General features: G+C 39.0%; 1 protein-coding gene across 5 annotated transcripts; it reads right to left on the bottom strand.

The window, feature by feature from the left end:
- Positions 1-834: 834 nt before the first annotated feature.
- On the bottom strand, positions 835-14,380 carry LOC114481223 (uncharacterized). Of its 5 annotated transcripts, XM_028475911.1 has the most exons (8): positions 8,691-11,036; positions 6,217-7,866; positions 5,708-5,797; positions 4,558-4,641; positions 4,014-4,178; positions 3,738-3,911; positions 3,485-3,576; positions 835-2,660 (listed from the first exon to the last, which is right to left on the bottom strand). In XM_028475911.1, exons 2-8 carry the CDS (start codon positions 7,711-7,713, stop codon positions 2,471-2,473), a joined length of 2,292 nt encoding a protein of 763 aa, XP_028331712.1. In that variant the 5' UTR covers positions 7,714-7,866; positions 8,691-11,036; the 3' UTR covers positions 835-2,470. The 5 variants fall into 5 exon arrangements, 4 of the variants coding, with proteins under 4 accessions (XP_028331712.1, XP_028331792.1, XP_028331966.1 ...); XM_028475991.1 differs by lacking the exon at positions 5,708-5,797; XM_028476074.1 differs by lacking the exon at positions 3,485-3,576 and having other exon boundaries at positions 2,513-2,660; positions 8,691-11,032.
- Positions 14,381-14,844: the final 464 nt, after the last annotated feature.

Below are 14,844 nucleotides of genomic sequence, written 5' to 3'. Positions count from 1 at the left end.
ACATCTCACTTTCTAATTGACCGATCTTTATGAAACTTCACTCATTTATGTCGGGTTGGTTCCTCAATTAACCCACTGAGTTTCACACAGATCATATCTGGTTTGAGCGTTCCAAAGAAAATAGGGATTCATACTTTTCAACTCACTGTGTCGTTAATAATAAGGGTTAGAAATGTCTTCAAGCTTTTGCAGTGTGAATGATCATGGTACCATGAGCAGGATCACTGATCCACATAACTGCCAGTATCTGGCAAAAAGGATTTGGCGCTTGCCGGAGGTTTGAGTGTTCTCATTTATTATTCATGAACATGTATTTCAAAATACAGAGACAACCACTCACACTCACTCCTACGGGAAATCTGGAGACTCCAGTCAACCTAACGGTCATGCTTGGATTGTGGGAGAAGGCTTGAGTAGAGAGAGAAAACCCACAAAAGCACAGGGAGAACATGTAAACTCCGCACAAGGACTCAAGTGACCACCCACCCCAGGGCTAGAACCCAAGACCTTCTTGCTGTGAGGTGGATGTGTTGGCCACTACGACACGGTACGCCCCTTCTTTAAAATGTATGAAACATTATATATCAGTATTTGCAAAAAATGTCAGGTATTCAACTTTAAATTGTTCTTGAAATATCAAAACTGATCCTTATTTTTAAATCTTTTACTTAATTATACACTTAATGTTTATTTTTTCTTTCTTTGTTAAACGTTTTATTCTTTTATTTGTGATTTTAGTTTTCATAAAGTGGCTGTAACAAAAGCAATTTCCCCCTGGGATTAATAAAGGAATTCTGATTCTGATTGACTTAATGACAAGCAGATGCCCCACTGTATGTTTGATAATGTAGATGTTTATTTTCTACCAGCCATAAATACACTGCAGCCATTTAGTTGTTGTCATGTTGATACAGTCATTCATGCCTTTATAATTTGGCCTAGTACTAAATGCGATATATATATATGAATATAACTGCTATCATCACAGAAAAGGGATGCTGATTTTTCAAATTAAAAGCATACCTGTCACAGTGAACCATGTCCAAATTTCCATTTTACACTTTCCTGAATCACAAAATAAACAGTGAAGTGGAATAAATACATGATACATATGATAGTGATGCTCTGAGCTGAGGGCTAACATATATGTAAGCACTCTACCTGCCTCTGCTTATCTGTTAATGTGAGACACACATACTGTATCTCATATACTGTGCACAAGAAGCTTGAAAGTCTTTCCTCTGACATTCAGGAGTACAAATACTGTTTTTGTAAAATTAACATAACTTTTCTTCGTCGACAAAAAAAAAAGAAGACACACACACACACACACAACTCGGTAACTTATCACACCACAGCCAACATTTGATTTCCCTCTCAGAGTGAAAAAGAAAAACACGAGGTTTGTTTCCTGATCACCTTATCGCAGATTTCAGATTCTAACAACCGTGATGAATTTGTTCCCATGTTATTAAAGTCTAAGTTTTTTTTAAAAAAAAAATAAAATAAAATCTTAATTCTCAAGTGTTAACTAAAATCTACAATATTCTTCAAAAATCAAGTTTAAAATGACTCCTGTTCGTACACATTTAATGCTACACATGCAAGGAAAGTCAGTCACACATGTACAACTCAGCATTCACACAGTGTAAACTAATATGAATGAAGGTTAAGCCAAAAATAAATAGGGGAACAAGGACAGAGACAAGGTTGAAGGACAATCGGACAAAGCAGTCGAAGCCAGAATCCGACTGACATATTTTTGATTAGTCATGCCTGTTCTACTTCAAATGAGTGACTACTATTTGCTAGGCTACAGATGTCGGTGTTCTAAGAGTATAGATACGATATAGTTAAAGACGGATTACACATGGACACGAAACACAACAGCGGCGAATCAGCGATTAAATTCAGTGTCAGTACAGTCAGATTTTCTGTGACATCTTTTCCACCTGAATAATAAAGCAGAGAGATGAGTCACAATCCTCCAAGAAACTTTACGTGTAAAAAGCAGTGCAATGTGATATACTGTAAATGAGTCTGAGCACCTACTCTGAGAGCAGAACAGGCAGTTTTAAATCTTTCCCTTCAGGACTGTCAGTTGGTTGGTGTGATAAGTATTTCTCAGTTATTTTGAGTTGTTCTAGGGTTTACCACAGGATGAAAACGGAGAATAACAAGAACTCTGTCGGTCACAGTTAAAGAAATCAAGAAAACACCAGAGGACTTTCTTTGGTCACAAAAAAGGCTAAACAACAAGAGAAAATGAAAAGATTATCTTGACAAAAACTCTTCATTAAGGGTAGAAAACACAACAAAGGGTCAACTTCCAGGGACGTAATTGGGAAGACCTTGGTATCTTTGAGGTGCAGCGGTGCACTCTGGGATTGCATGAGGCTAATGCATAGGATTAGGAGAGATTTTAGCATTGGCAGAGCAGGGAAGTTGGGGGAGAATGTTAGTCCAATTTCTACTCTTTCTCCTCCACTTTGTCCTCCTCATCGTAGTAGTGGTGAAAGAAATGGTGGAGATGCCGTCGGAGGTCACTGGGCTCAGACACTTCTCTTGGGATGTCCTTTTGCTCTACAAGGACTTGTTCAGGCTGGCCAGCTTCCTTCAACACTGCTTGGCTGAGGGTTTGACCTTTACGCATGTGGGCCCTGAGGGTGAAGCAGAAAACATGTCAAGTTTTCGAAAACAAAGCCCTGCCTACTCAGAAATCAGGCAAAGATTAGATGGCACAGCTGTTGTTAGACATGTTAGTACAAAAATCATGTCAAACAAACTTGCAAATGTGCTTGAAAATCTGTATAAACCACATGTAACAGAGCGACACATGTTTAGCCTATCCAAAGCATCTCAGCGGTAGATTTCATCCAAAAACTGTTCCTAAAGGATTAAAATCTCCATCCATCCATCCATTTTCTGACCTGTTTGTTCCTGTTTTCATGGTTGTGAAGATTTAAATTTTCAAATTAGTTCAATTAATTTCAGATTTAATTTGAAACCTACAAATGCAAGAGTCTATTAATACATTCTGCCTGTAAGTAACCCAACACATTATGTTGCTACACTCTGCTTCTACCCCCTGCACCAAGGGACTACGGTTGGAAATTAGCGTTTAGCTAAACACGGTGTACTGTATTTACAACTTCAACTACAACTACAGTACACAAAAAAGTGTGATAGTCATACATCAAAAGTTAGTGTATAAGTAAACACGGTATATTGTGTTTTATTGGTCACACTTAACCAGAATAAGATGTGTTTAAAGAGCAAATCCTTCTCCATCACAGCACAAGGTTTATATCAAAACGTCAACATTATTATGACTATGGTTTGGCATTTATTATTATGATTATTATTACATTCAATTTTATTAGTTTGTTACATATAATTTTTTTTTTTAAACTGTTGAAAAACTCTCTACAACTTCACACCAAAAGGACACATAAATATCTGGTCACCCCCATCATCCACACACCTCTGGACAACAGTTCCATCCTCACTGATGATCTCTTTTTCTACCACATGGGGGAGCTCTGCTCTGCTACAATCATTAATATAACCAAGTGCCTGTTAGCACGAGAGGAAGAAAAGGATGTACATGGTAAAACTGGTGGAATACACTTGAATAGGCAATAATCGTCTAATTTTTATCTCAGTGTTTTTATTACTAACATGTACTTAATTGGCTCAGTTTGCATCAATAAATGATGATTGTAGACTCAACAAACCTCTTTAAAGTCACTATGAGCTGAAGGGAGATCGGAGGCCAGAGATGGATCTCCTTGGTGTGTCACTGTCCTTACACCATCCACCACTGTTATCTTTTCTGTGTGGCTGATCCGACAACCATCAGGTACCTCCTGCCTGGATGACGACGAACCCTCACATTCAGCAAATGTCACCTGGATAGGATTACATTGTTTTATATTGTTAACAACTAGCAATAAGAAGGAGACTTGGTGGCTGGAGAAAAGCCCACATTTACACACATCACACACACACACCTCCGTGTGGTCGCCCTCACTCCTGAGTACCGTTCGCTTGAACACCTTGGAGTAACCAGCTCCATCTGCCGCTGCGATGGTCCCCTCAGAAGTTCCATGGGATGATGGCCCTTCATGCTCGACGCCATCCGCTGACACATACTTTCGAATAATTTTTCGTGTGACCTGAGGGCAGGAAGTTTATTAAGAATAACAGATTACTACAATATGTCGGACCCACACTATCATTAACTCTTTTGCAGGGACTCCCAAAGTCAGCCTCATCTGTTATTGACTATAACTCCCAGAAGTCTGTACGTATGATGTATATCATTTTGACTGATACTTTATATACTTATTATTAAGGACTGACATAGGTTTGGACTTGAATGAAGGTGTATTAAGTTATATGTGAGCTATTGTGTTGTTGCTGTTTGGTGATTGTATGAAAATGTAATTAAAAAAAAAAGAACAAATGACGGAAGTATGTATAGTGTAAACAAACGGTTATTGCAGACAAACAACACTGCAGCAGTATATTACATGCAGGAAACATATAAGTTACCTTTTTGACAACTACATGGCCATTTTCATCCTTGTACTTTTCTTCTGTGACTGACTCAGCAGGAAGATCAACCAGTTCATCACTCTGAAAACACAAAGACAAACAAAACTCAGAATTACTAACACCATCTTATATTTTGAATAAGCATGATTCTCCACTTATTCCAGAGAAAACAGGATGTGTGCTGTGCATTTTAGAAAATAAGCAATTCAATGAAACAAGCTTATAGTTTGGTAAAAAACCCAGCAAATAGGAACTCACATTAGTGTCAAATATTTTCAGCAGGTTAAGTCAGGAAAACAAAATAACTAGCATGTTAACTAATCAACAAACCTTTTTCCCTTTAAATTACATTGGTTAAAGAGCAAAATATTTTTGATGACTATTTAAAGGCACACTGTGTATGTTTTGGCCACTAGGGGCACTAGACCTGTAACTTTCACATCAAGCGCCCCTAGTGGCCACAAGCGCCGCAGCACTGTTGCAAAAATCCACTAACAGTCGGTTGGGCCAGCCTCCCTTGTCTTTTGATTGTGTATGCAGACAGTAGTTGACCTGTAACTTTGGGATAAGGATTGGCTCTAAGGGCTGGCCACCCTCCTCTCCCCGCCGCTGGACGCCCGGCCCTTCTCGCTGTGTCGGTGGCGCTGCCCCCTACTACCTGGCCTCGCCACCATTGTCCGTCTCCTTCGCCGGGGGTCGGTGCAGAGGCCAGGATTGGGTCGGCGGAGGGGGCTAGGTCTCGGCGACGTTTTTATAGCCGCCTCAGAAGCAGTTTTGAACTTTTTTCTTGCCTCGGCCATGACCAGGAGTCAAACAGGCAGAAAAATAGTAGCAAAAGCCTCAGCCCAATGAGTATATCTGAGCCTGTGGTCACGTAACTGCCATAAAGTGATACATTCTCCAGGTCACATGACTTGGCCAAAGACAGTCCGTCTCTCCAAACTTACATGGGCGGTATTTCAAGAGGGAAGCCCCGCTCGGAGCATTAATACTGTCAAGCGCTGTATATTGGCCTGAGGAATCATTTAAAATAACTCTTGGGTCAACTCTTTAGGTCAAAAAGTTCACGGTGTGCCTTTAAGCTCAAGTTCCACGCAGTTATAACCATGCCAGTTAGTAACACAACCACTCATGCTCAGAGGGATACCTGAATGACAATTCTTCTTCGTACTATTCTGGTGGTCAAAAATTCATCGTCTGAACTTTCTGACATTGATCTGAGTTCTGCGGTGATCTCCTAACCAAGTAACATAATATGTCAAAATGTGTGGGTTTACAATGATTAATTGCAAACAAAACCAAAGGCAAGCAAAACGTTGCACCTTCCCATGTTAAATAATGACAAATTGAAAGTACGACATGGCATTGTAAATTAAAAACACAAAAAGATCCCGTGCCTTTAATTTCCAGACCGTTCATGTACTTATTGTTGATAAATTATAGAAGTATGTTGCATTTGTCAATAATGTTAATAACAAAAGTATCAAACTGACATGCTTTTTTAGAAAAAAACACAAAACATTTCTGTGCAGGTTTAGATTCCATTCATAAGCTCGAGAGGCTGGATTAGCAGTTATTGCTCCTCAATGCAAACACTGACTGGTTCGGCTCAGATTCAGAAACAAGTTAGCAGGGTCACACCAAATCTCATCTTACCCTTGCCAGTGATTTATTATTATCATCGAATGTTCCAGTGTCATAGACACAAGGCTGATGTGAAGTTTCACATAAGTAGAATTCTTCATCTGAAGCCTGTGACTTGTTTAGTAAGTCTTTGTTTTTGCTGTAATCAAAATGCTCATGGACAAAAGAAGCATCTTCATAGTCTTCACTTCCAGAAGACAGCAAAACTTTCAATTTTCCCATTTCTGACCCTTGAACAGAAAGCTTACGTTGACCTGAGAAAGCATGTGTCTCAGGCTCATCATGATCAGTCTCTGAAAAATCAGATGAAGCTTGTTTGCAGTCAAAGTAATTCTCCTGGTCCGAGTTTTCAAAAGTTGGACTCTCTGGTCCATTGCAAACCCCTCCAAAAGATTCAGAAGTAATGGGTGTGTGGCCAGCTAGTGAATACACATCCGCTTTCCCTGAAGGTGTATCATAACCCTCAAGTGAGGTGGATGAGGTCATCCCAGGTTTAGGGCTGACAGAATTAGATTTAGGGGCTACATATTGAAAGTCCAAATGGCTGTTATAGTCATCTGAATAATGTCCATCATACTTCAGGCTTTGCTTATCTGAGGATGTCTCAAAGTCCTCTGAGGAGGTGCATGGCATCGGTTCCTCAAAGCTAAAATGTTTTATAGTTGTTATTGTCTCAGAAGTGAAATCAGAGAGAAACTGAGGAGAAACCTCATCACAGTGGTTTGTTTCAAGTTGTATTGCATCATGTTTTTGCAGTAGTTGATCTTGGTAACTCATTGTAAATGTTTCTTCTGAGTCATCAAATACAGAAAGTTGTTTGTGTCCTTCTTGATTTTGAAGAATTCCTGCTCTGTGGTTTTCTTCATTGGTCAGATCTACTATGTTGGACTGACTGTTTGTAGCCACTGAAGGACATGTATCAAGAGCAGTTTCCAAATGGTTTGTTGACTCATACATGTCAAGATAAAAACCTAAACTTTGTAATGTTCCTGTTTCTTCACAATTTTCTTGAGGAGATTTGAGGATTGAAGGCAACTCAAAAGGTAATACAGAATTGTCCCGATGAATGTGGCAGCTTAAAGTTCTTGCTACATCAGGAGACACAGAGGTCGCTTCCGGTTCAACTTGAATAGACATCTGAAAGTGTGTCAACCCTGTGAATCCTGTATTTCTGATTTCTTTTGAAGGGTGTAAACGTGGGGAAGGACAGGTATTTTTTTTAGGGCATTCATCCTCATATAACTCGTCTTTAAAATTGCTATTTTGATTGTATTTAAACCTTTGATTTATCAACATTTGAACTGGAGGGTCAATTGTGTCTAGTTTCAACTTGTCCAAATCTGACAGAAGTTGCAGAGAGGGAAGTTCTGGTGATTTTGTTCTAGGCTTTGAGGACACATGAGTGAGGATATCTTGTCTCTCTGGAGACACAGTCACAGAGCCAGAACCTTCAGATTGTTCGGTCAAAGAACATTCATTTCGCAAGCCAGGTTCTTTGGTCAGTGTCATTGCACAAGTGCCAACAGCATCCAAGGGAGGTAATTCTAGTTTTTGAATGAAATGTGTGCTTGGGGAAGGAGGCACCTCTGTTTGAAACACTTGAACCTTTCTAAAAACATTTGAAGATTGTGATAGAGATTTTGTAGATGTTGCAGTTGAGATCTGAAAGAAATAATACAATGGAGTTGGAAAATAAATAGGTCATTTGCAGCTGGTTTAAATCATAGTCAATAAACCATGCATTTGTTATTTTTTAAAAATTAAATATTTTTAGTCCAAAAAAAATTCATTTGAAGCCCACAAATTAAAAATTTTATTTTATAGTTAAAGGTGTATATAAAAAATATTCCAATGACTGTAGTCAAAAATATTAAGTGAAAACAAATAATCATATATAAATAACATGGACAGACTGAAATGATCATATCACATGAACAAAGGGCCCAAATGAATGATTTGGGTGTGAATGAAGTACAGAACGCTCAACCAAAAGACAAAAGGGAAAATGCAATGCACATGTCGAACAAACCATAACCTTAGCCTACTTTTTACTAGTGTTAACAACAGGATACCACTGGTAATGTAACCTGCTCAACTTGCACAGATAAAAAGCACCTTCAGCCATTTTACCTGGATTCACAAATAGACAAGATAGAATAGCAGTGCAAAATTACAGAGGCAGTTATTCTGTATGTTGCATTAAGACATAATTAATGACACTATAAGACAACAATCAAGTAGAACAATCAGAATGGTATCAAACAATAATCTGTCCCATAATATTATTTGGGTTTATAGTTTTTCCACTATTGTTTTTTAATTGTATAAATGTCCCTCTAGTAGTTGATCATTCCACATGTTTATAGCACACATGCCAGAGCAAGACAGCAAACAATTTTTTGTCATTAGTAGAAGCTGCTACTACTTGGCCATTATTTAAAATCAGCACTACATTCACTCGTAAGCAAGCGCTTGTGCTGTCTTACCGACAAAGGAGCTTTTTCCTCATTCTTTCTGTCTCTGCTTTTACGAATTACTTATTTTTTCTTCTTCAATTGTTTTTCAGAGTACGTCCTTTTCAGCTCAAACAGAAGGGGCCATCAAGTTTTTGTTTCTTTCATGTCATCATGGTAAGCCTCTGCCAGAAGCACAGCATGTGCGAATCCATACATTTTTGATGGGACAATAAGTAAGCTAATATAGATAATAATTTTCTTCATGGTCAGGTCTAAATATTTTGTGGTGATAAGAACAACACCCCAATGGAGCATTTCTTAAGTCGACTTTCGAGTGTCACAGGATTTTTGGTTAAAGTTAGCATGATACAGCTAGTGGTGCTTAGAAATGTCAGCCCAACCCTACGTAAAAAAAGAGTGAATAACAGTTTACATTTTATAGTTTACAGCAGGTAAGTACTTCTTAACAGGACTAACATATTGTTCTTTAGAAATAAACCTCATATTCCCTTCAGTTCGTTTGGTTTACACACACAAATATAAATATTTTTTTTCAAATAGGACAATTTTTTTTTTTAATTCTAACTTGGATAAAATTTTCAGTAGTGCCAAGTGATCTGACTGAATACTGTACATATTTGCATTAAAAACTGAAAAACATTTTTGTGATGTCCTGCAGAGTTTGTGGTCTTCTACTCACTTCTCTAGCTTTTCAGCTAAAAGGGCCTATAAATATATTTAGGAAAAGTCAATAAAGAGCCAAGAACCTGCACTTTACATGACTACAACTGGAAGTTAAAGAAGCGCTTGCTACTTAAATACATACATGTCGTTGAGAATTGTTTGTAATTTATGATATTTGTTGAGTAAGTTATTCACCAATGAAAATCCTGGGTCTGATTCAGATAAAAGACATAGGAACTAGGGATGTAACGATTACCGGTATCACGGTAAACCACGGTAAAATTCCCGACGGTGAAGATTACCGTTTATGTTTTAATTACCATGGTAACCGCCGCGGTCGATAACCACGGTGTGGAACGTTTATTTTTGGGTAAAATGTTTCTGGGGACCGCTCATTAGTTGCACCGCCCTCCCCCTCCCATCCTGGCTGCATTAAACACCCTCTAATCCAACACAAACAGCGTCTAAACTGCCAAAAAACTACGCAAATCATCACTGACTCCTAAATACAGAGCCACCAGAGCCCGTTTAACTTTGCTGTGCCTGTGAAACTCTGTCCGTTTTTCAAGAAGCGCAGCGGCATTGGAAACATGGTCAGCTTGAATCATCTTTACCTGCTGAGTGTTTAAACAACATCTCATCAGTGCTACAGAAGATCGGTGAGAGAAGCTGTTCTTTTGTTGTTGCTAACACCATTGATGCCAGGGATTGCAAAGTCTGAAAAATTGTAGGTTCTATTTCATAATATTTAAGGGATGCAACCTCTATCTGCAGACCTCAGAAGCATTTTTCTCAATCTGCCAATCCTGTTTGGCTAGTGAAGCGTGTAGGCTTCTGCTCCGATTCAGTAAACCATGATCCCTGAGAGGAAATTGGGTGACATTAATGCTATTCTCATGCATCTTTATATGACATAAATAATTAAAAAGGAGCAGTCAGAATAATCTGTCACTACAGCTTATATCTACCTTATAATTGTATCTTACTTTGTTTTGACTTGTTTTGTGTAATTATGTTTTTTTTATTTATTTATTAGTACTTTTTTGTTTCCTCACAAGAGTTAAAATCTATCTAATGTTTATTATGCACTGTTTTTATATATATTTTTACTGTGATTATTGTTAATGTTGCGCACGTCTTTATTTACTGTATTTATTGTTTATTTTGCAGTTTTTTCGACTTAGTTAATGTTAACTTTGCAGTGTTTTGTTCAGGTTGTTAGTGTTAAGACTTTAATATATAATAAATCTATTTAAATTTAAATCTTGGTGAAATTATTTCAATTTATCAGTGTTTTTTCAACATTTTCAAGACATTTAAAAAAAACATGCGGTACACAGATAACCGTGATAATTTTGGTCACTATAACCGCGGTGTGACATTTTCCTACCATTACATTCCTAATAGGAACCACCTCTAAATTTCAGAGTCAATAACCATTAATAACCATTGGTCAATTATGAACCGAATTGTGAATTTCTGAAATTTCACCAATGATGAGAGATAGGGATTTTTATATTTTCAAAACTGATTCAAACTCAGTAAATTAACCCAAGTAATCCCCAAAATCTAATTAGGTGTTCGTAATCCAGTTTCGGATATTTTCTGAAAATGTCATTAAAATCTGTCAATTAGTTTATTTAGTTAGACTGTTCATAAGCGAATTAATAAATAAAAGAAACAAAAAGTAAAAAAAAAAAAAAAAAAAGTCAGATAAATTGCAAAAGAAACATAGGTATACTAACTTTGGTGTGTATTCTGATTATGAAATATTTTGGCTTAAAAAGTTTTAAATATCTAATCTATGTTTGAAGGTATGAGACAACAAGGACAACCTCCTTTGTAAATGGGGTCATACACATGTGACATTAGATTTTTTAGACATTGTTGTCTTATGATGTTCTGTTCCAGGGAAACTGTCTGAAGGGAATTGGATAAAGGTTCATCTTGATTTTCAATGCACAGTTGTTGTTCAGAACTGTTATTGATTAAAACCGATGATAATGGATTTAATTCCATTAAATTAAAAATGGGGGGTTGAACATGTGAAGTTGAAACAAGGACAATTGGTCTTGAGTCCTCCTGCGTCTTCACAGTGCAAGACTTTAATGTCTCAACATCGAGTGCAGTGAAGAACTCTGAAGCTGCTTTATATTTTGAGTTGTAGTTCAGAAAGTAGTTACAGGATTTACTTTTTATTTGATAAAATGTATAAGGAGACAAGCTTTGGTCAACTTTTGACAAAGAGTTAAGTGATTCTGATTTAAAATATTTTGAACGGTCACTCGTTTGGAAGACATCGTGAAAGAAACAACGGTCCTCTGACTCGGACAACATATCAGGGTAATCAAATAGTTGATTTATTTTTAAATTTAAAAAAGAGAGTGGAATATTTTGTCTGTTTTCATTAATCAGGTTTTCAAAACACAAATCCGTACCTTCCCAGTCTGATAACAGTGATTCTGGTGTACAGGACCTTTGCCTGGAAAGGTCCTCATGGTCGTCAAAAAAGACCTGTGAGAAGTCTGGAATAGGAGAGTCAGGAGAGAGGGGTCTAAGTTCAATTTCAGACAACACTGACTCTGGAGAGTATGGTCTAAATTCTGATTCCCAAATTTCGGTTGTAGAAAGGCTCTCCTCATCTTCTAACAAATCAAAACAAGGCCATAACACTCTCATCTCGGAAGTATTGTGGCCCCAAGGAGCATCAGCGGGATTCTCAGGCCTAATGCCTCGCACAACATCTGCATAAGACAAAGGTCTACTGGTTGAAAGCAGTGGATAGGTGGTCACAGGCATGCTCAGCGATTTGCTTCCTATGCTCGAAGGAAGCGAATCTGGAGAATCTGCTCTGCTGTCATCGAACAATTCATCCAGACAAAACTCAAAGTCTTCAACATCTGAAAACATTGACAGAGGTGATCTTGGTCTGCCATTAAAATAGTCCAAAAAGTACTCACAATGTGTACTCTGATAGTGGACAAAAGTCTGCTCAACGGATGCCACAGATTCTGGAGACGATGCTCTAAAATCTGCCAGCAAGTCTCTCAGGAGTGAAAAATCATAACCAGAACACACTGACTCTGGGGACAAGGCCCTGCCATCAAACAACTTGTCAAGATCAAAGTCTGAAAGGACCGACTGAGGAGACGTTGGTCTACTTTCATGAAACAGGCTTTGCAAACACAAATCCGTACCTTCCCAGTCTGATAACAGTGATTCTGGTGTACAGGACCTTTGCCTGGAAAGGTCCTCATGGTCGTCAAAAAAGACCTGTGAGAAGTCTGGAATAGGAGAGTCAGGAGAGAGGGGTCTAAGTTCAATTTCAGACAACACTGACTCTGGAGAATATGGTCTGATTTCTGATTCCCAAATTTCGGTTGTAGAAAGGCTCTCCTCATCTTCGAACAAATCAAAACAAGGCCATAACACTCTCATCTCGGAAGTATTGTGGCCCCAAGGAGCATCAGCGGGATTCTCAGGCCTAATGCCTCGCACAACATCTGCATAAGACAAAGGTCTACTGGTTGAAAGCAGTGGATAGGTGGTCACAGGCATGCTCAGCGATTTGCTTCCTATGCTCGAAGGAAGCGAATCTGGAGAATCTGCTCTGCTGTCATCAAACAATTCATCCAGACAAAACTCAAAGTCTTCAACATCTGAAAACATTGACAGAGGTGATCTTGGTCTGCCATTAAAATAGTCCAAAAAGTACTCACAATGTTTACTCTGATAGTGGACAAAAGTCTGCTCAACGGATGCCACAGATTCTGGAGACGATGCTCTAAAATCTGCCAGCCAGTCTCTCAGGAGTGAAAAATCATAACCAGAACACACTGACTCTGGGGACAAGGCCCTGCTATCAAACAACTTGTCAAGATCAAAGTCTGAAAGGACCGACTGAGGAGACGTTGGTCTACTTTCATGAAACAGGCTTTGCAAACACAAATCCGTACCTTCCCAGTCTGATAACAGTGATTCTGGTGTACAGGACCTTTGCCTAGAAAGGTCCTCATGGTCGTCAAAAAAGACCTGTGAGAAGTCTGGAATAGGAGAGTCAGGAGAGAGGGGTCTAAGTTCAATTTCAGACAACACTGACTCTGGAGAATATGGTCTGATTTCTGATTCCCAAATTTCAGTTGTAGAAAGGCTCTCCTCATCTTCTAACAAATCAAAACAAGGCCATAACACTCTCATCTCGGAAGTATTGTGGCCCCAGGGAGCATCAGCGGGATTCTCAGGCCTAATGCCTCGCACAACATCTGCATAAGACAAAGGTCTACTGGTTGAAAGCAGTGGATAGGTGGTCACAGGCATGCTCAGCGAATTGCTTCCTATGCTCGAAGGAAGCGAATCTGGAGAATCTGCTCTGCTGTCATCAAACAATTCATCCAGACAAAACTCAAAGTCTTCAACATCTGAAAACATTGACAGAGGTGATCTTGGTCTGCCATTAAAATAGTCTAAAAAGTACTCACAATGTGTACTCTGATAGTGGACAAAAGTCTGCTCAACGGATGCCACAGATTCTGGAGACGATGCTCTAAAATCTGCCAGCCAGTCTCTCAGGAGTGAAAAATCATAACCAGAACACACTGACTCTGGGGACAAGGCCCTGCCATCAAACAACTTGTCAAGATCAAAGTCTGAAAGGACCGACTGAGGAGACGTTGGTCTACTTTCATGAAACAGGCTTTGCAAACACAAATCCGTACCTTCCCAGTCTGAAAACAGTGATTCTGGTGTACAGGACCTTTGCCTGGAAAGGTCCTCATGGTCGTCAAAAAAGACCTGTGAGAAGTCTGGAATAGGAGAGTCAGGAGAGAGGGGTCTAAGTTCAATTTCAGACAACACTGACTCTGGAGAATATGGTCTGAATTCTGATTCCCAAATTTCGGTTGTAGAAAGGCTCTCCTCATCTTCTAACAAATCAAAACAAGGCCATAACACTCTCATCTCTGAAGTATTGTGGCCCCAAGGAGCATCAGAGGGATTCTCAGGCCTAATGCCTCGGACAACATCTGCATAAGACAAAGGTCTACTGGTTGAAAGCAGTGGATAGGTGGTCACAGGCATGCTCAGCGATTTGCTTTCTATGCTTGAAGGAAGCGAATCTGGAGAATCTGCTCTGCTGTCATCAAACAATTCATCCAGACAAAACTCAAAGTCTTCAACATCTGAAAACATTGACAGAGGTGATCTTGGTCTGCCATTAAAATAGTCTAAAAAGAACTCACAATGTGTACTCTGATAGTGGACAAAAGTCTGCTCAACGGATGCCACAGATTCTGGAGACGATGCTCTAAAATCTGCCAGCCAGTCTCTCAGGAGTGAAAAATCATAACCAGAACACACTGACTCTGGGGACAAGGCCCTGCCATCAAACAACTTGTCAAGATCAAAGTCTGAAAGGACCGACTGAGGAGACGTTGGTCTACTTTCATGAAACAGGCTTTGCAAACACAAATCCGTACCTTCCCAGTCTGATAACAGTGATTCT

This window comes from Gouania willdenowi, chromosome 1 (genome assembly GCF_900634775.1).
Source record: "Gouania willdenowi chromosome 1, fGouWil2.1, whole genome shotgun sequence".
NCBI lineage: Eukaryota > Metazoa > Chordata > Actinopteri > Blenniiformes > Gobiesocidae > Gouania > Gouania willdenowi.
The sequence above is the reverse complement of the archived record's forward strand: the minus strand, read 5'-3'. Positions and strand labels throughout refer to the sequence as shown.

What these genes read in the sequence shown, in the direction of transcription:
- LOC114481223 (XM_028475911.1), bottom strand. Translation starts at nt 7,713, where the DNA reads ATGACACTGACCAAAGAACCTGGCTTGCGAAATGAATGTTCTTTGACC. An exon ending in ATAATAAATCACTGGCAAGG is followed by an intron (nt 5,798 to 6,216) that starts GTAAGATGAGAT and finishes TTACTTGGTTAG; the next exon opens with GAGATCACCGCAGAACTCAG. An exon ending in GATGGAACTGTTGTCCAGAG is followed by an intron (nt 2,661 to 3,484) that starts GTGTGTGGATGA and finishes CTTCACCCTCAG; the next exon opens with GGCCCACATGCGTAAAGGTC.